We start from the raw sequence: 24745 nt of genomic DNA on the forward strand, positions 1-24745 counted from the left end.
ATGGAACTGAATTTTTGGCTAAATACTACTGTTCTTTCCGTTTTTGGATCTTGTTTATCTTTCATTTTCTCAAACATAAATATGTATATGTACAACTTTTTAAAAAGAGGAATTTCAATTTCTACTTTAAAAAATTATAGAAGTAACATATCTTTATGGACTTCCTGGGTAGCTCAGCTGGTAAAGAATCCACCTGTGATGCAGGAGACCCCAGTTCAATTCCTGGGTCCGAAAGTTCCCCTGAAGAAGGGATAGGCTACCCACTCCAGTATTTTTGAACTTACCTGGTAGCTCAGATCGTAAAGAATCTACCTACAGTGTGGGAGACCTGGGTTTGATCCCTGGATTGGGTAGATCCCCTGGAGGAGGGCATGGCAATCCACTCCAGTATTCTTGCCTGGAGAATCCCCTTGGACAGAGGAGCTTGGCGGACTACAGTCCATGAGGTCACAAAGAGTCAGACACGGCTGAGCGACTCAGCACAGCACAGCAACTTATTGTTCTAGTAAAATGTGATGATAGAGAAAAGCCTATAGTTAAAAGTCACTTTTGACTTTTAAAGGGTTCTATGAGGTTGGAGAAGACTCTTGAGAGTCCCTTGGACTTCAAGGACATCCAACCAGTCCATCCTAAATGAGATCAGTCCTGGGTGTTCATTGGAAGGACTGATGCTGAAGCTGAAACTCCAATACTTTGGCCACCTCATGAGATAAGTTGAGTCATTGGAAAGACCCTGATGCTGGGAGGGATTGGGGGCAGGAGGAGAAGGGGACAACAGAGGATGAGATGGCTGGCTGGCATCACTGACTCGATGGACATGAGTTTGGGTAAACTCCGGGAGTTGGTGATGGACAGGGAGGCCTGGCTTGCTGCGATTCATGGGGTCACAAAGAGTCGGACACGACTGAGTGACTGAACTGAACTGATGAGACTCTAGGAAGTTTGCGTGATTTTAGTTCTCTGTGTTACCTCCAAGGTCAGTTGATTTCCACACAAAGATATGTTGCACATCATCCCCGATTCCTGCCTGTGCAGCAGAAGTGAAGAAAACAGCCCTTGTGAGACTGAATTGCTCTTGGAGGTGTGCAGCTTGGAGAAAATAAGAACCTCAGAACCCCTTGGTTGCAAAGGTCAGGGGATCTCCCATATCAGAGACCACGAGAGGAAGAATGTGTACTTGGCGCTCCTGCAGGGGTCAGACTGAAGCTTAAAAAGTGGCTTGTTGACCTGCCCACCTGAAGCTGGGAATCTAGTAAACAGAGGGTAGAATAGTGCTTCCCATACCTGGCTTATCTACAGAATCTCATGTGTCATTTCAAAAAGCAGTTTACTCTGCGGCCCTGCTCTAGCCATGGCTTGTGAACCAGGATCCTCCAGGGTAGGATCCAGGGATGAGTGAATGAGTACAGACACACACACACGTGCACACATGTATTTTCAAAGCACCTGAATTCAGGAGCCCAGATGTAGAAGACCAGTTCTTGGGAAGCTTGTGCTGCTCTCTTTGGGGTCATGTTGCTTGCTCCTGTCTTGGGTTAGAGATGGTTCTCTTCATTGCATGTGTTTGTTTGAAATGACGGTGTGGGGATTTGTGTCCAGGATTATAGGAAGGGTTGACTGAGTGTTAAATGTATTTTTTTCCAACTGTAACCATCTAATTGATGTGGTTTTGCTTTAGGCCATTCAGAATTCCCCTTAGAGGGTTTTGAGCTTTCAAGCAGAGGTCCATAAGAAAAGGCTCCACGGATCAAAGAAGCAAAAAATAACCAAGCTTGGGTTTTATTTTTACTCCTTTATAATAGCTACCAAGTTCATCTGCCTCCCCGCTTCAGCTTCCTCAAGTGTCTGTATGGTTTTAGTTTTTGCTCCTTTTAGATACCTTCCCTGTGTGTTGCTCAGTTGCTGGGCAGCTGCTGGCCAGGCGCCATCCTGGAGTCCTGATCTGTACAGCAGAGGAAGTGACCTGAAAAGAGCCTTCCCTTCTCTCTCTCGGGACGTGGATTGCCAGGCATGTGAGGCCTGCAGAAGGGCTGAGGCCCAGTCACCTGCCAGAGCAGCTTCCGAGTGGCTCTCAGCCTCTCCTCAGGCGTTGGTGGATAGGCTGGCTGTAATTGTAATGTCCTTCTTACTGTAGCACTTGGACAAGCTTTGAAAAGTTAACGTGGAAAATTTTAAAACACACACAGAAGTGGATGGAAGAGTGTAATGAACTCCTGTGGACCCATCAACACAAACATTTTGGTGTAGTTTCCTTTCAGTCTTTTTTTTTTTTTTAACGTATATTTCTACATGTCCACCAACCTTAAGTCCTTCTTGGAAAATGTAGGATTTAAAAAATAAGCTTAAACCTCAGCTTCCACCTTAAGAGACTAGCAAAAAAGAGAAAATGAAATCAAAGCAAGCAGAAGGAAAATATAAAAGAGCGGAAAGCAGTGAAATAGAAGACAGAGCAGCTGTCCAGAAAAGTTCCCACCTTGAAGGGAAGTGGATTAGCAGAGAGGAGGAGGAGGGCATCCATTCCATTGATCACAGTTCAGCAGCCGGGTCATATAGTGCTGAGCAGGTGGCTTGGTAGAAAGAGCACTGGGCATGGAGCCTGGCTTCTGGGTCTGGTACTGTCTCTAAGGGCCCTTTGATCTTGGGCAGGTCACTTGGCATCACCAAGTCCCCTGAAAATGTAGACAATGGTATCTTTTCTACCTGCCCTGCAGAGTTGTTGCAAGGTCAAATAAGACAATGCATGTGAAAGTAAGTTACATAAAACAGCTGGGAAAAAAGTGAAGTATAAAATTTGATAAGGAGAAATTTGAAATTGCTAGATCAACTGAAGCTCGGGGATTAATATGTGGATTTTATTTACAACAATGATAACAACAAAAAGTTTAAAAATTAGTTCTAGTCGTTCTGTAAAATGTTTTGTAGCTTTTTAAAGAAAAATGAACATTTTTCTCTGCCCTTAAAATGTATATATGGATGAGTTTTTTGATGGCATCTGCCGAGGAAGGACCCCATCCTCACAGGGACGTCAGGAGAAACAAGACTTCAGAGGGGGTGCTGGCAGCTGGCTGTCTCCCCACGGCTCCGTGGGGGCTGGAGGCAGGGAGCAGGCCTCACTGGGTCAGACAGTTTGTCACGTGGAGCCCAGCGGAAACCGGAACCCAGGCTGGACGTGCTGCTTCCCCGACCAAGGTCCATGGGGTGACAGGATAAGCCCAGATGATGGCCACGCTCGAATTGGGTTAGTCTGCAGCTGAGGAACCAGGTGCTGAGGGCTTAGCATCTTCCGCAGCAGACAGGCCAGCCCTCCCCTGGGAGCCACCTGGTCACACTTGGCCTCCTTGGCCAACCAGCTGTGACAGAGTATGTGCAAGGATGCTCAGGCCCCATGGTGGCCTGACTCTGCCCCAAGCTGTATAATATGATTGCACCATGATTTGATTACTTGTCCTTTCTTGTTGGTCATTTAGAAGTTTCCTCTCTGTTCTGTAACAAGTTAACCCTGTAACATCATTGTTGGTAAAGCTTTGCCAACATTTCTAATTGTTTCCTTAGGCTAGACTTCTGTAAGTGAAATCACTAGGTCAGTGACTAAAAACTATTTTTTAGTCTCTTGATATGTACTGCCAAGTGATTTTCCAGAAAGTTCTGTCACATTTACATTTCATACTAGTATATGATGATATTTGTTAATTTATCCTTCTAAACATTGAATTATTTTTTAATGTAATTTTTAAATATTTTCTGTCTCTTCTCAGTGTTAGTAGGGTAGCTTTATTCTAAGACCTCGGCCTAGTGTTCATATAAATCAGAATGGGATTTATAGCAGCTTCTTTCCCAGGTCATTTCTTGTTAATTTAGTCAACAGATATTTATTGAGGACAAACTAGAAGCTGGGCACTCTATGAGTCTTGGGATTTAGACGTGAAATCTCAGGGACCTGGCATTCTAGATGGAAGGAGAACTTTGACCTTTAAGCAAGAAAAGGAGCTGGTTTTTCTGGATAGTGTATGTTTCATCCAACTGTATGTGGAGTTCAGATAAAGGTTTCTTAAGAGTTAAGTAAGGGTGAGAACTCATCTGCTTCCCACCCTGTGTTTATTGGACACAGGTCAGCAGTTGAACTTTGTGTTCCTGACTTTTCAGCACTCATGTGTCCCCTTGCAACTGACAAGGCCTTTTTATAAGACATCTGCATCCACAAATTGTGTTAAAGACTTTTGAAAGTGAGTCTACACAAAGCACGATTTAATCCTGAACAGATAGGTTTTAGAATCCTTTTATGTGAGGATAGGGAGAACAGTGCCTGTTTAGGGACTTTCTGGTGGAAAGAAGCTTAAACTTGGCTTGATAATTTTATCTCTTACTACTCTTTCCAAAGTGCACTGACTGGGAATTCCCTGGCAGTCCAGTGGTTAGGACTCTGTGCCTTCACTGTCAAGGTTCTGGGTTTGATCCCTGATTGGGGAACTAAGATCCCACAAGCCGCATGGCATGGCCAATAAAAAGAAAAAGAGCAAATGCATCGTCATGGATCTTTCATCTGTCAGCCTTAATTTTTACCCTTTGGCCCAAGGCCACCTTGTGGCTTGGGCAAATTATCTTGTCTTCTCTCAGGGGCACAGACTTGGGGTAAAGACTCAGTCTCACCTGCCTTGCAGGTCATCGTGAAAGGTCCAGTGAGATGCTCTATGTACATCAGTCAGGGGGCAACACACAGCGGGAGCCTGGAGAGAGAAGTGATGGCTGTCATCAGCACACACTGGAGGGCTTGGTAGGGCCGCCACAGATGCTAGGATACCAAAGGTGATGTTGAAACATCTTACTTAGTGATAATAAACACATTCATTTCCTTTTATCTTTTTTGCTAAAAACTTTTCTGGTTACCCGTTACTGTAGTTTTTAAAAAAACTATCGAGGTATAATTTACATACAGTAAACTGTATCCATTTGAAGTACAGTCTGATGAGATATATTTGGCAGATTTATACACCGTTGAAACTGCCATCACAGTCAAGATACAGAACATTTCTCTAAAAAGGTTTTCAAGTTCATCTGCAGCCCACCCCCCCCTCCACCCTAGGCAGCCTGGGTCTTTGTGTCCCTACAGGTTAGTTTACGTCCCCCAGAGTTTTGTATAAATGGAGTCATACAATGCATTCTCTACTGTGGCCCTCCCTCAGCGTGAAGCGACCGAGGTCATCGCTGGGATGTCCGTCTTTCCTCTTTACTGCTGAGTGGTGTTCCCCTGTCTGTATTTATCCGGTCACCTGGCCTGATCGTGTGCCTTGTTTCTGGTTTGAGGCCATTGTGAACAAAGCTGCCGTGAGCCGTCGTGAAAAGTCATTGTGTGGACATGTTTCATTTCTGTTAGATTAATATCCATGGATGGAACGGCTGGGTTGTATGGTCGGGTTTTACTTTTCTCCTAAAAAATGTTTTATTATATGTAAAATGGTATTATATGTAAGGAATGGTATGTATAAATAGTATGTAACTAGTTTAAAATGTCTCAGAACAGCTTTTATTTAATGTAAGTATAATATGCAAATCAGTTAAAGTATGTTTTAATATGTTATCATTTTGCATCAATCAAAAAATACTGGATTTTCCTAGAAAAAACAGTGACAATAAAACTTGAAGCAATCACAAAGTAAATGAAAGTATTTTTTCCTGTTCTTGTACACAATTCTGTGCTTCCTTAAAATTGGAAGAGAAGGCTTCACACAACAATTTCTAGGTATAAATTCTTGGAGGTGGGCAAATGCACCTGAGAGCACAGCGGAGGCAGAGTGGGGGCGGGGCAGCCCTCAGGAAGGGGCTCTTTATCTTGTGCGTGCTTTGCAGAGTTGCTCTGTGTATCTAGGTAAGCTGCTTCCTGGTAGCTAGTGGCTTTTGTCCATGATGTTTGTGAGACAAATACAACGTGGACACGCCTTTGATGGTCACTTTATTCCTTTTCCAGTGCAGCCAGAGGATGGGCGCCCTCTCAAGTCACCAGTCAGGCCTTTGCCACCCACTGAATTGCTTGTGCCACTGCCACTCAAAGTGCAAATCTTTTAAAAAGAGGGGAGTGGGGGTTAATATTTATTTTTAAAGGAATTATTCTGTAAAATCTTTTTAGAACAATTCTGTTGTTTAGGGGTTTTGGCATTTGAACTACCAGGAAGAAAGTTTTCTACTTTGGAATTAAGGTATTAATTAAAGATTATTCTAAAGAATCAGTGAGTTATGTCCCCAGATGAGTTAGATGGTGGGAGTTAAAAGTAATTTAACTTAGAGCTGGGAAATTGGTCCTTTCATAATTGCAACATGGTGAGCTGGTGGTTTAGTCCACTTAGTACCTTATTATGTACTGTTTTCTGTCCTGATTGTTAGTACTGCTTACTTTAATGGTTGTGCTGTGTAGGATTCCCTCGAGTCATTGTGTAAACTCCAGGTGAGAAACAAGGGCTGCCAGCAGTGCTCTGAGCTTTTGTTTGCAGTCTGTCAGCCTGTGGGTTGGGATGAGAGGCTTGGTCCCCATGTCCTCATGCTCCTGGTGACTCATCACCCAGTCCCTCAGGTTCATGCCTGGAGGCTTCTGGAAGGAGGAGGAAACTTTGGGGAGACTGGGTAACCCCTGCGTGTACTCTTTTTCTTGATGTATCTCTTGGATGTCTTGTTTCCCAACCAGGATCATATGTGACTTTTTTGGCCGGACTGTCTTTTACTAAACAAGAAGCTTTGTACTCTACAGAATATCCTTTAGTTTTGTGTTTAACTAGACATTTTACATTTTCAATATAGGATTCAATGTGTACCATCACTTTGTGATAAGACATTTGGGACATTACCTCCATTTACTTGGTTGGTGTTAACAAACTCACTGATATGCTTTTGCATCGTTATCAGTCAGTCATTGTCTTAACCACTGACAACATTATTTGTCCTGATAATCCCAAGCCAGTTAATTGATGATAAGGTGAAGGTGAAGTCGCTCAGTCGTGTCTCAGACTGTAGCCTACCAGGCTTCTCTGTCCATGGGATTCTGCAGGCAAGAATACTGGAGTGGGTTACCATTTCCTTCTCCAGGGGATCTTCCCAACCCAGGGATCGAACCCTGGTCTCCTGCATTGGAGGCAGATGCTTTAACCTCTGAGCCACCAGGGAAGCCCAACTGATGATGTTCTCCTCCAATTAGATACGTTTCAAAGGTGATTTCTGTGGAAGTTTATGAAATGCGAATGATAAAGCTCTTTCCTTTCCAGTGAGAGAGAGAGAGAGCGAGCAATGAATAACAGTCTCTTCTTTTCCTGCCATGTTCTGAACTGCTGGAAATAGAGAAAGGAAGAGGAAACTGGAGATCAAACCACCAGGCTTTGTGAAGAGAAGGCATCCCCCTGATGCCAGGCATTGGGGAACAGGTTGCAAATTTGTAAAGTAGGTCAGGTTTCTTTCTCTTTCTAACCCCTAGTCGGATCTTTTGAATGTTTGGGACCGCAGGCTTCCAGGACCTTCTGCCTTCTGTTTCAGTACTCAGGTGGAAAGCAGGGGCCCTGGATCCACTCTGCTTAGTGCGATGTTTTTGGTATCTCTCTGTTGGTGATTTCTCTGTTTAAAATGGCCCCCCACACAGTGCGGAAGTGCTGTCTGGTGTTTCCAAGTGCAAGAAGCTGTGATGTACCCACCGAGAACACGTGTGTTCGGTGAGCCTCCTTCAGGTAGGAGTTCATTGTCAGTGAGGTGTCCTAAAACATGCTCACATATTGGGCCATGAAGGAACTGGGGTCAGGGCCTCACAGGAACCTAGCCCTGTATTCCCCTGGGATCTGGGTTCAGTATTTGGCAGTTGAGGGTTAACAGTGACTTTTCTAGGAGCCTTTCTAGGATGCTTGAATTAGGAGGACTGACTGTATTGCTAGCCTTCTTTCTCCCCTCTAAGCTTCAGGCTTAGATGGCTCACTGCCTCATTTCTCTTCCCTTCTCACTGAGATGTCTAAAGGGGGCCTTGTGCTTGGTGTGGCACAGAAGAACCCCCAGATGTCCCCATTCTAGGAAGCAGCATGTCCACCCACGTGGTGTGCAAACTGCGTGTTGAGAAATCAACCCCGATTCCTCCCTTTCTCTCATTTTGCACAGTTTCTTAATGGTGCTGTCCATTCCACCTCCAAACATGGTCTAAAGCGCTCTGCTTGCTGCCACGTGAGTGGAGACCCCTGGCATTGCTCCTGGGATGTGACTCCAGCTCCCTGTGTCGCCCTCACTGTGACCTTGTATCCCGTGCTTTCCCCATTATGGGCACCTGATCAGCTGTCCCTTCTCAGGTGGACCCAGAGGGAACAGGCTGAGAAAGATTTTGTGGTTTGAGCCGCTGACGTCACTCTGGGTGATGGTAGCTTCTGTAAACAGTCCTGCCTCCACACCTGGTAGGAATATTTTTGAGACTGGAAAGGAGGTTTGCTTTTTTCTTTTTATAGGGAAAATAGACCTCAGAACAGTGGTTTAAGAGCTTGAAGAAAATCTTGAAGAAATGCCCCTTCAAGAATAGATTATTAGAGTTTTCTTATTTGTTTTGTATTTCACTGAAACCACCTGTCTTCTAAAACAAGGAGATTAGATTTTAGACAAAACCATGGTTTCCGCTTAGTTTGTTTTTAGAATCAGTGATGGGCACCAAGAAGAAGTTGGGACTGGCCGTGTGTGTGGCACTGCCTTCCGCCTTCTCTGCCCTGCCCTGTGACGCAGGGTGAGCGTCGTCTGTCTCCTCCTGTTTCTCTCACGTGGTGGCTTCATCAGCAGGGCCCTGGCGCCTTTCCACGGGTTCACTTTGCACTCTGTCAGCTGAGTAAAAGGATGGGTGGAGTGCACCGATTTTATAACGTCCATCTTGTGGTTTTACGAAGAAAAGGGGTGATGTATAATTAGTAAGTCAGAAAGGGAGGGAAGGAAACAGGAAGAGAATATGCAGCACTTGTGCATCAGAGTTGATGTCTGAGGCAAGAAGGAGCGGGCGGGCGAACGCTTGGCTCCCCAGCCCACCTGTCCTCACTCTGAGCTGTCAGAGGGCTTTGCCTCATACTCATGTGGATTTCACACCACAGTGACGCTTGCTTTCATATTTGTTGAAGGCTGGCCACTTTTTCTAAAACTACTAATTGAATTTGGTTTAAAAGTGCACAGTACACCCAGTGAACTAATTTGATCATTCTCCCTGACATTGTTCATATTCCCCTAAGTAGTAAAAGTATCAGAAAGATCATTTCTGGAAATATCAATTGAATTTATCTTCAATGGCTAGTGCTTTTCATGTATTACAGTGAAAGAATGAACTTGCCTGATAGCTTAGTCACCATTGTCCCCTACAAAACCTTTGGCTTGTTTGATCCATAAATGTTTTCCTTTTGATCCAGGACAGCGTTGAACCCATCCATTCATCATCCAGTGGGTGATGAATATCGCATTGAGCTGATGGAACCCTAACATGATTGGTCTGTGATTACCTGAGACCTTAGGATGCTGGTTCAGCAGACGCTTTTCATCTTTGAGAAGGGGAATCTTAGTTCACAGAGTCATAAAATGTTTAGAGGGGAAGTGAAAAGTGAAAGTGAAGTCACTCAGTCGTGTCCGACTCTGTGACCCCATGGACTGTACCCTACCATGGGATTTTCCAGGCAAGAGTACTGGCGTGAGTTGCCATGTCCTTCTCCAGGGGATCTTCCCGACCCAGGGATGGAACCTGGGCTCCTGCATTGCAGACGCTTTACCGTCTGAGCCACACTTACCATCAGTCTGAGCCAACAGCTTCAGCTTGTTTGCTGTGTGTGTGGTGTAGCAGGTGACGGTGAAAGGGTCATGGGAGGACGCTCAGCACTGGACTTTGAAGAATTGGTCTTGTAAATTTCGAATACAGACATTTGCCATCTTGAAAAAAAGAAAACTGTGTTACAGAACTAAAAACAATAAAATGCAAAGCAGCAGTTCCCCGCACCACCTTGAGATCCTCCTCCTAAGGGGTAGCCATTTTGAATTTTTAAAGCTGTTTAACAATATTCTTTTCTTGCTTCTCGATGGCCAGTTTCAGACCTGCTCTGCAGACTTTCTGTTGGGCACGACATTGCCAAGCCACGTAGTATTCTGCAGTCATTCTGTCTTCTTGGTACCACTCTTTGTTTTTCCTGGAGCTGTTAATTGCCTTAGCTTTTCCCTTTGCCCAGTTGTCTTTGAAATTATCAGTTGTTTTCTAAAATACAGCAGCTGTGCCGTAAGCTTATCTGTGATGTGTTTTGTCTGCTTAAGTGCCTCAGTCAGTTGTTCCCCCTGGCCTGTGCCTATCATTTTTCTGCTCAAATCTAGGTCAGTTGCTCTTGGGTCTGCTATCTGGCCTTGGTTTCCACTTCCCCCCAGAGTCATTTGGGATTACCTCTCTGTTGAATCACCTTTTCCTTGGCCTGTGTCTTTCCTGTTTTTGATTTACCTTAAGTACATTCTCTAGAAGTTTCCTTCGAAAGGGTATGTGGGAGGTCTGTGTTCTCTTGGTCTGTCTTTAACACTTTTTGGACTTGGTATAAAATTCTTCTAGTAAAATTTTCTTCTGATTTTGAAGACTTTTACTTTACTTTCTTTTTTTTTTTGCTTATCATTCTGCCTGTGAGATTTATTCATGTTGTTTCATGTAGTTATATTCAATTTCACAAACATACAAAACGTTTTATCTTTTGAATATGCCACTATTAAAAAAAGTCTGCTCCACTCTCACTGGACATTTAGGTGGTTTCCATTGGGGGTTATTGCTGCAAGTGCCACTGTGACCGTTCACGTTCATATTTCCTGGCATTCATGTGAATGATGGATTGCCAGCAGCATTTATAGGAAACTCAGTCTGTGATTTTTTTTTCCAGCTCTGTTACATGTCAAATGTTTGTATCTACAAGGGTTTCTGGGCTCGTATTCTGTTCTGATGGTCTGTCCCATGCCAGAAGCACCCATCTTATAACCCCCAAAACAGAGAAGTAAAAACCTACCGGGATCGTGCTTCGCAGTGACAGATGTACATGGAACCTCTCGGTCCTCTGGGAACAGTGACAGCTGAGCGTGCCGGGTCCTGAGTGTGCTTTCTCTCTCCATGGATTTAGGTCCTCTGTCAAGGTTTTCACCACAATTTTAGAACTTTTTTCCATTAAACTCTTACACATTGTTGAACTGATTTATCACCAAGTGTTAAATGTTTGGGCTTTCCTGGTGGCTCATGGTAAAGGACCCACCTGCCAATGCAGGGGACGTGGGTTCAACCCCTGGGTTGGAAGATCCCCTGGAGAAGGAAATGGCAACCCACTCCAGTGTTCTTGCCTGGGAGATCCCACGGACAGAGGACACCTGGCGGGCTACAGTCCAGGGGGTCGCAAAAGAGTTGGGCAGGACTTAGAAACTAAACAATTTAATTTGTGCTTTTATATGTTGTCTTTGTAACCAGCAATCTTGTCAACCTCTGTGAATGATTCTAACAGTTTAGGGTTTGTTTTTTTTTAAACCTTTTCTATGTGGATAGTCAATCCACTAGTAAGATAATCATTTCTTTTTTTTTTTTTTTTTTCCTTCTTTACAATCTTTCTGCCCTTTTTCTTGCCCCATTTCATTGGCTGGGGCATTTGGGCCCATTTCTGCTGGGGCTTCCTGACCGAGAAGATTGAGTTAGAAAACCCTCCAGCACAGTACCAGTGAAGTTGCTGAGTGTGGACACCCTTCATGTCTTCCCCATCTTAAGGGAAAAGCTTTCAGCATTTCCCCACAAACTATAACATTTACTATGAGTTGTAAATACCTTTTATTGTGTTGAAAAAACAATTCATCCTGTTTCTAGTTTGTCAAAAGATTTTTTTCAGTCATGGATAGCTGTTCAGTTCTTTCAGTGCTTTTCCTGTAGGTATATGTGTCATATTGTTGTGACAGTATATTATACAACTAAGTCATGAACTAGTCTACCCCTGCACTGTCTCACGTGGTAACCACTATTGAGTTCTTGAAATATGTTCTAAGCATAAAACAAATCCAGGATTTTGAAACCTTAGTACAAAAAAAAAGGCAGAATATTTATTATATCGATCATATGTAGAAATGATAATGTTTTAGATATATTGGGTTAAATAAAACTTATTATTAAGGTTATTTTTTACCATTTATCTTTTAGTTGTTTACTGTATAAGTAAGTAAGTGTAAGTGAAAGTTGCTCAGTTGTGTCTGACTCTTTGTGATCCCATGGACTATAGAGTCCATGAAATTCTCCAGGCCAGAATACTGGAGTGAATAGCCGTTCCCTTCTCTAGGGGATCTTCTCAACCCAGGAATGGAACCCAGGTCTCCCGCATTGCAGGCAGATTCTTTACCAGCTGAGCCACCAGGGAAGCCCCTGTTTCCTGTGGCTGCTAGAAAATGTTAAAATACATATTTGGCTCATATTATGTGTTTTTTGGACAGCACTGGCTAGACACACTGATGTTTGCATCCAAATTTATAGTGAAGAATCTGCCTGCAATTCAGGAGACCTAGGTTTGATTCCTGGGTTGGGAAGATCCCCTGGAGAAGGAAATGGCAACCCACTCCAGTATTCTTGCCTGGAAAATCCCATGGACAGAGGATCCTGGCGGGCTACAGTCCATGGAGTCGCAAAGAGTCGGACACGACTGAGCGACTAACACAATGTGTATTAAGTGTTTAATAGGTGTCCTCATTATTTTAAGCATTTTTACAGTAACCCAATGAAGTGGGAAATTTTTCTCCATGTCTTGGATGAGAAAACTAAAAGTCAAAGAGAGAGTAACAAAGTAGCTAGTGGGCAGTCGAGCCAGGACTGTAACCCAAGCAGCTGACTCCTGGGCCTGCACTGTCGGTCACTCCCTTGTAGGGATCATATCACATTTTAGATCACTGGGGAAAGGGTGTGCGTTTCAGTGAACGGTGATGACAGTTGATTACCCAGAAAATACTTAGATTCCCTTTGTCATTCTACACTTGAAAAATCAAACCAAAAGAACTCCAGATGGATTAGGCCAAAGTGTCCCTTATTTATATATATACACTTAGACCTGTAACCCATCTGGAGTTTTTTGTTTTATTTCTTTAAGTATAAAATGACAAATATAAACACACAAATATATACATATATGCACATATATGTAATTTTTAAGTGAATATTTTTCTAATTTTATTGAGAAAGGAACACTACTTCCTAAGCAGGTCACAGAAACTTAGAAGTCATAAAAAAGCAATCAACAGACATGACATCGTATGAACCAACTTAATATATATAAATGTATTATTTATATTCTTTTTTGTGTGACAAAAGCTTTCATAAAAAAGTAAAACAGGCAGTATAGTTGGAGAAAATATTTGCAGCACTTACGAGCAAAGATTGCTATCCAAAATATATGAAGAGCACCTGCAAACCAGTAAAAAGACAAACAACAGTAGAAAAATAGGACAAAGGATATAAACGATTCAGAGAAGAAGCACAGCCAGCCAATAATCCTAATAGACAGGGAAACGGGAACTACAACGACCAGCAGATTACCAGAACGTGAAAGAGCGCTGGTGAGATTGTGGAGAAGCCGACATTCTCGTAGTGTTTGGGGGGGCATTTTGTGCCTGATTTCAGAAGGCAGTTTGGTAATGTCTGTCCCAGTTTAAAATGTTTATAGAGTACATCCTATGCCCAGAGCTTGGTTTCTAAATACCATTCTCCATTAAAAGGAACCTGTGATCCTTGGGGAAATGGGTGATTCCGGGGCTGGGTAGGGAAAAATACAAAGCGAGCCTGCTTGGAAAGTCTTGTGATGGCAGGAAGTGAAGAAGTGCTCAGAGAATGGTGGGGACGAGTTGGAAGACACAGGAGCCAACTTGAAGAAGCACCTGGCTGCTGACCCCAAAATTAGGGCATGATAAAAGATGGCGAGGAACAGATACCCACATCCTCCCAGAGCATCTCCCAACAAGATTCTTAGGAATCACAGAGGGACAAGCAGCCACAAAAACAGAAACCTGGTGGACTCACCTCTACCAGATGTTCAAGGTTGGCATCACTAGTAAAAGGCTAATCAACATCGTGGACCCTGATGTCATGCATCAAGGACAGCCTAATTTTCTGTGGTGGTGTTTAGTCGCTCAGTCGTGTCCGACTCTTTTGTGACTCCATGGACTGTAGCCCACCAGGCTCCTCTGTCCGTGGGGTTTTCCAGGCAAGAATACTGGAATGGGTTGCCATTTCCTTCTCCACATTTTCTGTGTAATTCTTGCCAAAAATACACAACCTCAGTTGCATCAGAAGAAAACTGTGGGCAAATCCAAATTGGGGAACATTCTACAAAACAACCCAGCACTACTCTGTGAAGTGAAAAGGTCATAACCCTGAGACTGGGAACGTTCGTGATCAGACTAATTGCAGTGGGGTCTCCTGGATTGGGTCCTGGACTGGAAGAAAAGGACCTCACTGAGGAAACTGAGGCGGTTCCAGTAGGTTTACCAGGTTGCCTGTCAGTATTGTGTTGATGAGAATGGAGGCCACATGGCAAGTCCATGTTTGTATAGTTTTTCTGCAGATCTAACATGTTTCAAAATAAAAAGTTAGCTGCCCATACTTGTTGACTCTGGAATTCAGTTTCCGAATCTCTTCTGCAGGTTCAGAAAAATAGATAAAAAACAATGTCGATTTCACATAGCTTGTGATGGCAGAGTATTGGAAACAGAGATTCACCAGTACAAAATCAAAGTATAGAATTAGTGCAGATTTTACTGTGGGATGTACCAATTTAAAAACTTGAGGTAGATTTATAGGCCCTGACATAGGAAAATCTCTATGAAAAAAAAACTTGCAGAAAAACATATATTAAATTTAACTTTGTGATATAGGCAGTAAAAAAAACAAGTACTTTTATTTTTGTATTTTACATGTTCTGCATCTTCCTCCCCACTCCCCTTCTATAATTTAAACACTGGGAGACAGTAAGTATGGTATTTTCTGTCTTCAGTGAGATCATCCTCTTTTGTGTGTTAGAAAAAACTCAGAATGGTGATTCCGATTGATAAAAATACAAAGACATAAACTCAGCCCTTAGGAAAAGTTTCTTACTGGTTCATATTTGTGTTTCTTAAGCTAACCTCAGTGGAGAGGGGCTGTGTTCTAGGTAGTCTCAGAGTTCAGGGAATTCACAGTTGATGACTACTTCGCTGGGGGTGTCTGGTCCCTGTGCCCCGAGCGTGTGTCCATCGGGCTGAGGGAGCACTCTGGGAGGGCCCCCTGGGCTTGGTGTCGGCACCCATGGTTACGTGGCTCCTCAGCTCTCCCGTGTCTTCAGCGTCCTTCGTGGAAGGGGGATGGTGGCGGTTGGGGTGCTGCCTGGTCTCCTGCAGGTTGTTTTGATGCCCAAGAAATTCTGTATTTCTGTGAAAATACCTCTGTGTCTCTTTGGAAACTAATGCAGCTTTTGAAGGTTACCTGCTTGGTTATGGTGCAGTAGCATGTGTCCCTTCAGTCAGAGTGACAAACCTCAGGCTGTCCAGCAGCACCATGAACCTGGTTCATGTTTGGAATTCTGCATTGTTTTATCTTTGAGTCTGCATTTCTCAGGTCTCTTTTTCCTGCAGACTTCTTACCAGGTAGGTTTCCTGGCTGGAAAGAGAATGTGCAGCCCCACCAATACAAATGTCATTCTGTGACTTTGGGTATAAAATCATTTTCAAGAAGAGTAAGGTAATTGGACTGAGGGTTTGTTCAGTGGAGGGAAGTTAAGTTTGAGGCCCATAGTCTTGGAAGGATGAATGATCACTATGCGAATGACAGAAATGCAGGTAGGTCTCTGTGGGTGGAGGGGTTCTGTCGCGGTGACAGCAGACACGGGGGGAGACAGGCAGGACCACGTCTTGAAGGGCCTCTTGTGCTGGGCAGTTCTGTATCTAAAATGCCCTTCCTCTCCCAGACAGTGCCCGGTCACCCATAAAGGTCACCTCTACTTTTCTCTTCAAGATTGTGACCCCAAGGCAGTATTTGAGTCACCTGATCTCCTAAATGCCAGATATTGCCACTAAGATCGTGGATTTTCTCAAAAGTCACTCTTCTTTTTTGGACTGCTCACACCCCCATTCTTCTTGCTGCCCCCAGGGACTCATTTTTGGTGTTTTTTCTCCAAGAGCTTGGAGTCCCCGACCCTCACGTCCTAATCCTGAGCAGCCCAGGTGGTGGTTTCAGGTGACCTCTGCCACCACCTGGGGCCTCCAGAGACCTGTGCTCTCATCACCTCTGGAGCCCAGCACCCAGCTAGTGTGGCACTCAACACAGTTCAAACTGAACCACACAGTAGAGACCCAAGTCTTTTTTGAGGGAATGCAGAGTACTCAGCCTTCAATGCTCCTTGGAAGGACTGATGGTGAAGCTGAAGCTCCAGTACTTTGGCCACCTAATGTGAACAAGTTGACTCATTGGAAAAGACCTTGATGCTGGGAAAGATTGAAGGCAAAAGGTGAAGAGGGGGGCAGAGGATGAAATGGTTGGATGGCATCACTGACTCAGTGGACATGAACTTGGCAAACTCTGGGAAATATTGAGGGACAGGGAGGAGGCCTGGCATGCTGAGTCCATGGGGTTGCAAGGAGTCAGACACAACTTAGTGACTGAACAACAGCAACTTAGCACGTACGTTTTTCAAATAACGAGCACCAGCTTTGTGAACGCCAGCTAGAACATGGCTAGAACATTACCAGGGGATGAGACTTCTCCTGAGGACACAGGAAGTGGGAGGTTCAGCCACCACAGTGGCTCTGGGTCCCCGAGCTCAGGTCTGTTCATGGGGAAACAGCCTTGGGAATCTAGTCATGCACACAGTGCCTGGTTAATTTCATTAGTCCATGCGGTGGGGAACAGGAAGCAGGAGGTTCACACACTGCAGAATGCACCTCACACACTGCAGAATTTTGGACCCCAAAAGCCTGTGTCCAGTGTTTTTGTTTCGGCTTGGGGGAATCACAGAGGTTCAGATTTCACCTCTGTGATGCCTGTTCTGACCACCACATTTAATACTTTTTTGGGGGGGCTGTGTTGGGTCTGCTTTGCTGCATGGGCTTTTGTCTAGTTGCGGCAAATGGGGGGCTACTCCTTGTTGCAGTGTGAGGGTGGCTTCTTGCAGTGGCTTCTCTTGTTGCAACGCACAAGTTCTACAGGCTCAGGCTTCAGTAGCTGCAGTGCCTGGGCTCAGCAGTAGCAGTTCCCGGGCTCTAGAGCCCAAGCTTCATAACTGTGGCAGATGGGCTTAGTTGCGCCGCAGCATGTGGGATCTTCCTGATTCAGGGATGGAACCCGTGTCTCCTGCATTGGCAGGTGGATTCTTTACCATTGAGCCACCAGGGAAGCCCCGTGTTTAGTACTTTAATGATTACTGCACCCTACGCGCACACTCCTGGATCCTTCTTTCCCCCATAGCACCCGCTACTTTCTAGCATGCTAGTGAATATTGTTATTATCTGTGTCTGCCTGTATAACGTAAATTCCCATTGGCCATCACCTATTCCCATAAATTAATCACAGTGGCAAGCCAATTTTCATATAACGAAAACCTTTCAGGAAATGAGAACAGTGGAATATCACCAGAGCATGCCCTACATACTAGGTAGAACATGACTTTCTTCTGTATACATTCAAAAGGTAATGTATTTGCAAAAATGGCTAATTGTAAACCTTTTAACAATCTTATCATGTAACCAGCAGAGGGCAGCACAGTTCGAATTTATCACACCTAGTAATTTTGACTTTATTTTAAAGGACATTTAAAGCTGTAACAACTGTTTTCAGACGTAGTTCAATGTTTATCTCAACATCAAGTTTAATTTTTTTTTTTTTTTGCTGCACTGTGAGTCATGTGGGATCTTAGTTCCCCAACCAGAGGTCTAACCCATCCCCCCTGCAGTAGAAGCACACAGAGCCCTAACCACTGGACTGCCAGGGAATTCCTCAGCATCAAATATAGTATACTGCTTTCTCATTTGTGAGTCATGCTATTGCTTCTCTGTCTCTGTGGAGGAAGATGTTTCTGTTTAACATCACGAATAGGTCAAGCACATGTTTTCTGAAGCACACAGAACCACTTTTCTGAGTGTGATGGTGACGACAGGTGTGAGTCCTATGGGGCATCATTCCATCACCGCTGGGGGGCGCTAATCATTTACCTGAGCTTCTCTCAGGGACAGGGCTGCCCTCACCTGTTCCTGGAGGACTGGATCCAGGTGCAGATCCCCCAGCACGAGGGTCCTCATTGAGCACCTGGTGATGTGTCGACCCACTTCTCAAGGAAAATTGCTTAGAAACTCAAAACCACATGGGCCCCCCCCCGCCACCCCAGTTTATGGCATTTTATGGCATTGATAGTGATTTTTCTTCCCATGGAAATTAAGAACAGACTCTGAAGAATTACACCTTTCTCTTTTTTTTCTTGCAAAAGTTAATGACTCTTCTTGGAAAAAATTGAAATTCAGATTGTGTAAGTAAGGCAAAGGGAAAGGACATGGTTTAGGGCTTTTGAAAAATATCTAATTGATTTTTACTGTTGATGATAAAACTGCTAAAAATTCCACCTTACAAAGTATGGGCAGGTAACAGTGGTGAGGTGCAAGTTAAGTGTGCATCCAGGAGTTTTTTATTTGCATTCTCTGCAACACATGCCTAGTAAATCCTTTGTTCTCAGGCCTTTTTGTTTTTGTACTTTGGTGATTTGGTGCTGTTCATGTGTATGAGGAAAAACAGTACAAATCCATATTTTTCAGGTAACCCAAGAAGTAGAAAGAAAGTGAAGTCGCTCAGTTGTGTCCAACTCTTTGCGACCCCATGGACTGTTTAGCCTGCCAGGCTCCTTCATCCATGGGATTTTCTAGGCAAGAATACTAGAGTGGGTTGTCATTTCCTTCTCCAGGGTATCTTCCCGACTCAGGGATCAAACCAAGGTCTCCTGCACTGTAGGCAGACTCTCTACCGTCTGAGCCACCAGGGAAGCCCAAGAAGTAGAGTAACTTTCAAAAGAGCTTTGCAATATTTCTAGGCAACTGTGGGTTTCTGTCTGTAGAAAGTTGAGTTCTTTGTCACTTTCTACGTCACCTTACAGATACACTTCTGTGGGTTTTTGGACACGTGCATGATTGTGTTCTCCAATCCCTTCCTATTGGCAGCTTATGAGGAAAGATCTAAGTTGCAAAGAAGGAGGTCATCATGAAACGAAATGACATATCTTCAAATCTCAGAAATTCCTCTGAGATTGGAGATATGGAATGACGCTAGAAACCAGAGGGTGGGTCTGAAGTCATGACAGGAAGTTAAGACACCCAGTTCTTTTCCATCTCCTGTAGCAAGGCGATTTCTCTTTCCCTTTGGTAAAACATGGAGATCAGGCTGTAAGGGGACTGAGTGAAAGTCTGTGTACTTACTTAGGAGCTCCTTTCCCTTTCTCTCTCTCTACTTACCTGCCCAGGTGCTGCTGGCCAGCTGTATTGGAGATCTTGTCTTTAGGTCACTGCTCAAGACAAGAACCTCCAGAGCCCTACATGTGGGGTCTGTACGTGTTAATTGCTTTATTATTTTACAAAGACACTCACCACTCAACAGGCCATAGCTACTACACAGTTTTTAATCAGATTGTCAGTGCCTCTCTCTTAAATATGAAGAAATAGCCTCTGTTTACTAGACATTTAAGGAAAATCCCTGAACATGAATAGAACAAAGTAAACAGAAGAAAAGAAATTAGAGGAAACAGGTCAGGGAAGATATAGAAGAAAACTTTAAAACTGTATACTTAAGAGTCTCAGAAATTATATTAATGAAATAAGAATCGGATGCTATCAAAAAGATACATTCAGAGATTAAGAGTGAGTTCTTGCAGATTAAAAATAAAATAAATAGGTTTCCCAGATGGCTCAGTGGTAAAGAATCTGCCTGCAATGCAGGAGACACAGATTCAGTCCTTGGTCCAGAAGATCCCCTGGAGAAGGAAATGGCAACCCACTCCAGTATTTTTGCCTGGAAAATCCCATGGACAGTGAAGCTTGGCAGGCTATAGTCCACGGAGTGGCAAAGAGTCTAGCATGACTTAGTGACCAAACAACAAATACCAGAAATAGAACATTCAAATAGAAAGATTGGAAGATAAAGCAGAGAATTGTCTTAGTTCAGGCTGTTGTAACAAAGTAGCACAGGATGGGTGGCTTAAACAACAGATGTTTGTTTCTCACAGTTGTAGAGGCTGAAGGTCTAAGATCTCAGTGCTGGGTGGATTGGACTCTTGGTGAGGGCCTCCTTCCTGGTTTATAGAGAGCTACACTCCTGCTCTGTCCTCACATGGCAGAAAGAGAGCTAGCTAACTCTCTGGCCACTTCATATAAGGGCACTAATTCCATTCAGGTGGCTCCACTGTCATGACCTGATCACCTCCCAGAGGCTCCATTTCCAAATACCATCACGTTGTGCATGAGGGGACACAAACATTTGGTCCATTGAAAGAATATTTCCTAGAAAGCAGCTCAAAAAGAAGAGGAAAAGTAGGAGTGAATAGGTAAGAATAATTAAAGGATCCACAAGAGAGGTCCAGTTGCTAATAAAAATGTCAAAATAGAAGAACTGGGGGGGAAAAAAGGACAAATTTAATTGTTAGAGTATAAGATTTCAGGCATAGGTTCTACCCGATGGCTAACATATGAAATTTAATAACAGTCTGCATAGAGAGAAGGTCCTGAAAGCTTCCTGAGAGGGGAAAGTGTCACATACAAAAGTTTGGGCACCAGAGTGGCACCACTGCCAACAGCAGCACCGGAAGAGGGAACAGCGAGGGAGCACCTCCACCGCGCTGAGGGAATTAAGCTTCACTCAGAGTGCCACACCCAGCCAAAGTGCCAGGTGTAAGAGAGGAGACGCGCAAAATTCACAGCCCCGGTGATGAAAGCCTGCTCCTTCACAGCCCCTCTGTTAGTTGTGAGAGGATGTGCTCCACCAAAATGAGGGAGTAATCCCCAGAAAGGAAAAAAAAAAAAAAAAAAATTGAATCAGACTCAGGAGCAGTGGTGGGAAGCAGCAGAGGGAGCGCACAGAGTGGTCCCCAGAACTTGGGCCTCAGAACCGCAAGACTAGGCTGAGCAGAAGCGTGGAGGTTTCTGGAGGCCGTCTCAGAAGACAGACCACTGCACAGGGTTGACCATATTGACGACTTCATAGCATGGTAGAGAGTTTGGCACTGAGAGAAACAAAAAGGCCACTTAATGCCGTTATGTGGTTATTTTAATCATAGTACATCATGTAGCTAGGTTTTGAGCAGTATTTATGGGAATACTAAATACTGATTTTACCAAAAATGTTTGCCTGATTATACCAGGGGTGTGTGTGTGAGGGGTGTGTGCGTGTGTGCAGGGGTGTGTGTGTGTGCACGTGCATGTGGCTGAGGTGTGGCAGCAGAAGCCGAGTTTTCATCTTACGTGGCAGGCAGTTGATGTCTAGAGTTGAAAACTCGAGAACAAGTGGTGTAACTAGTTATTTCACAACAGGGAGGTGATGAGCAGAAGAAATAGCCGAGAGACCTACATCTGTGGAGCGTGATTTTAGGTGGGGGAGAGGGGAGCAGGGCAGGAAACTGTGGTTTTCTGTTTTAAACCCTAGGTACTACTTGCTTTATGTGATGTGTGTCTTTTGCTTAGAGAACAAACTAGGCATGGTGGTGAGAGATGAGCCTGGAGAGGCACAGGGTCCCAGGAAGAGGGTCCTGACACTGTGGTGATTACGGGACTGAGGACTTCAGGGCTGGCTCCTGGCCTTGGGAGTTGTGTGGTCTGGTCAGTAAGGGTTTGTGCCCTCCCAGCTCCACTCTGTACTCTCCCCAGCCCTCTGGCCCTTTGGATTGTCCAGGAGGCTGGCGGGCTGGGGGATACTCCCCACCAGCCAGCTGAGGTCAGGGGTCCCCTCCACTCCACCGCCCGGCAGGCCTGGCCTGCTCAGGGCCACCCCCTCGCACTGGCCCTGGGGCCGCGTCTCTCCCTGTGGTCTCCCCAGACCCTGCCCTCACTTTTCTAGACCGCCCTCTCTTCTGTCTACACTCCCAGTCTGAGTGTGTGTCTGTGTCCTTGGGATTGCGACTGATGTGGGTGTTAGGCTGAGAAAAAGACTTTGCCCAGAACATTATGTGAATATTCACGGAAGCTTTCTTTCAGGTTACATCCTGATAAACACATCATAAGTTGAAAATGTCATAGGTCAACGTGTATGTAATACACCCAAACTGAACAGCACAGCTTAGCACAGCCTACCTTAGATGTGCTCAGAGCAGTAAAGCAGCCTACAGTGGGGCCAAACCACGGAACACACAACCTGTGTCGACTGTCTGCTGTAACGACTTGAGCACTGTACTGACACAGTGAGAAGAAACAACAGTTGTCTGCGTCCAGGGTGGTTGTAAGAGTGTCGGTTGTTCCCCTTCGTGACAGTGTGCTGACTGGGGGCTGTGCTCGCTGCCACTGCCCAGCAACACAGGAACGGATCGGACCACGTATTGCTAACCCAGAAAAGAGCAACATTCAGAGTATAGTTTCTACTGACTGTGTATCACTTTCCCGCCATAATAAAATTGAAAAGTCGTAAGTCAACCGTTGTGAGACTTCTCGAGCAGTCCAGTGGTTTGGGGTCTGTGCTTCCACTGCACAGGCACAGGCTTGATCCCTGGTTGGGGAACTAAGATCCCTTATGCCCCACAGCATGGCCACAAAAAAAGTCAATCATTGAAAGTCACGGACCATCTGTATACTTATCTCTTGAGGTGAATATATCTTAAGAGAAGGATAAATATATTTCATTATATAGTATATGTGGTTATTATATGTAGTAAATATGGCAGCTGTAATGAGAGATATAGATGTTGAGAGAGAGATATATATATATATATATATATATATATATATATATAAAGAGTTAAATATGTAAGAGAGAATGAGAATATAATATAGAAAACAAAAATCTGGACGAATATTAAGAACATATACTGAAATGTCATCAGTGGTTATCCCTGAGTGATAGGATTAAGGGCCCCCCCAACTACTATAATCTAATTTCAACAATAAACGTGTCATGAATATATTAAGAATATGCAGAAAAGAACAGTTTGGTGCAATATATTAGAACATAGAATGGGGATGAAGTTGAACTTATATGGGAATGATGCCCTTAGTTGTTTTAGGGTTTGGTTGTTTTTTTTTTTGCCTCTAAAATCTGCCTCCTATTTTTATCCTGTGACTTCATAACATACTGTAATGATTATGATCTCTTAGTCACGCTCTTGGGAAGTGCGCTGTTACCTCACTGTGAGACAACCCAGTGTTTTTAAGTCATTTTGTTCTAAGCAAGTGCTTGGGAAGTGAAGAGAGAAACGCCAGCCCTGTCTATTGCTTTGGGTTGAGTCTGAGACCAGAAGTGCCACTGTTCCTCACTGGACTCCAGCCTCAGACTGCTTCCAGGGAGGAGGTGGTTAACCTCTGGGGAGCTCCTTGAGCTTGACTTCAGGAACTGGGTGGTGGCAGTGAACTGGGAGTGACGCTTCTGTGGATGGAGGCTGATTGGTCCAGGAGAGCTGCCAGGGAGTTCCCCGGCAGTCCAGGAAGCAGCTCTGAGCTGTCCCAGCGTTGGACAGCCCACAGGTATTCCCGCCCCACCCGGCCTCCCAGGAGTACACACCCCGGCAGCCTTCAGGGTCCTGCTGTGACAGAAAAGATGGTCCTTAAAACCGAAGAAGAGGATGGTGAGTCCAGGCCTGGTCTGGGTGTGTGGGGTGAGGTTTAGGTATCTCTTTTGATCAATGTGTGACGACATGTGTTGTGTGACGACAGTTTTACAGCCCCTTGAGGAGTACCAACTGAAAGGCTCTTGCTTGTGTGTGTGTGTGAGAGAGAGAGAGAGAGAGACTGTGTTTTTAAACTGAAAGTGTCCCCCAGCCCCCACCCCCACTCTGCCTCTTGTTGGGGATCCGCCCTGGGTGCGTCTTGGTGGCATTTGCCCTCCTACTTGGCGATGGCGTCTGACTTCCTGAGTGAATAACAGTCTTAGAAGCGCTGAAAGTTGCGTGTACACCAGTGTGACACTAAAAAAGGAAAGATGTTAGAGACCAGGTTTGAAAGTACCTGAGGATGAATAATAACCGTGAGGTTCAGGATGAATAATAACTTTTTATTAAATAAAAATGTAACAGAGGGAATCCGTAGTTGTTTGATCTTCCTCTTTTGGTATTAGGTAAGTAAGGACTGAAGCCTTGCAGGGTCTGGGGAACTTCCTTTGTCTTCTCCACACCCACACTGTAAACAGTGAAGCTAAGAGTAAAGGGGTGACAAGTTTTGTGGATTCTAAATCCCAAAAGCTTTTGCAGAAGAACTGGCTTTAAAGCACCCTAGGTCAGGGCTCTCCAGTGTCTTGAAGTTTTGTGTGTGGGTCTGTGTATGTTTTATTGTGATACTTTCATCAGATGGCCATGTATTTTTTGTTTTGTGTTTGATTTTTTTTGACACGTACACACTACTACGTTTTATTTATTTATTAATGGCTGCCCTGCGTCTTCGTTGCTGCACATGGGCTTTCTCTAGTTGCGGCAAGCGGGGTCTGTGCTCTAGCGTCGGTGCACGGGCGTCTCCTCGAGGTGGCTGCTCCTGCTGTGGAGCACAGGCTCTAAGCGTGCAGGCTCCAGTTGTTGCAGCACGCAGGCTCGGTGGTTGCGACGTGCTG

The 24745-nt window shown here is 44.5% G+C and overlaps 1 protein-coding gene across 2 annotated transcripts in view; it reads left to right on the forward strand.

Moving 5' to 3' along the window:
* CYTH1 (cytohesin 1) overlaps positions 1 to 24745 on the forward strand; it is a 79778-nt gene that overhangs the window by 14074 nt on the left and 40959 nt on the right. The window contains exon 1 of one of the 2 annotated variants that reach the window (XM_027518295.1): positions 23651 to 23771. The exons of the other annotated variant lie outside the window; for it this stretch is intronic. Coding sequence (XP_027374096.1) covers positions 23744 to 23771 — 28 coding nt within the window. The 5' untranslated portion in view covers positions 23651 to 23743. Of the gene's footprint in view, positions 1 to 23650; positions 23772 to 24745 lie in introns of those variants that run through there. 2 annotated transcript variants of the gene reach the window in all.

Source organism: Bos indicus x Bos taurus, chromosome 19 (assembly GCF_003369695.1).
Source record: "Bos indicus x Bos taurus breed Angus x Brahman F1 hybrid chromosome 19, Bos_hybrid_MaternalHap_v2.0, whole genome shotgun sequence".
In the NCBI taxonomy this organism is placed as follows: domain Eukaryota; kingdom Metazoa; phylum Chordata; class Mammalia; order Artiodactyla; family Bovidae; genus Bos; species Bos indicus x Bos taurus.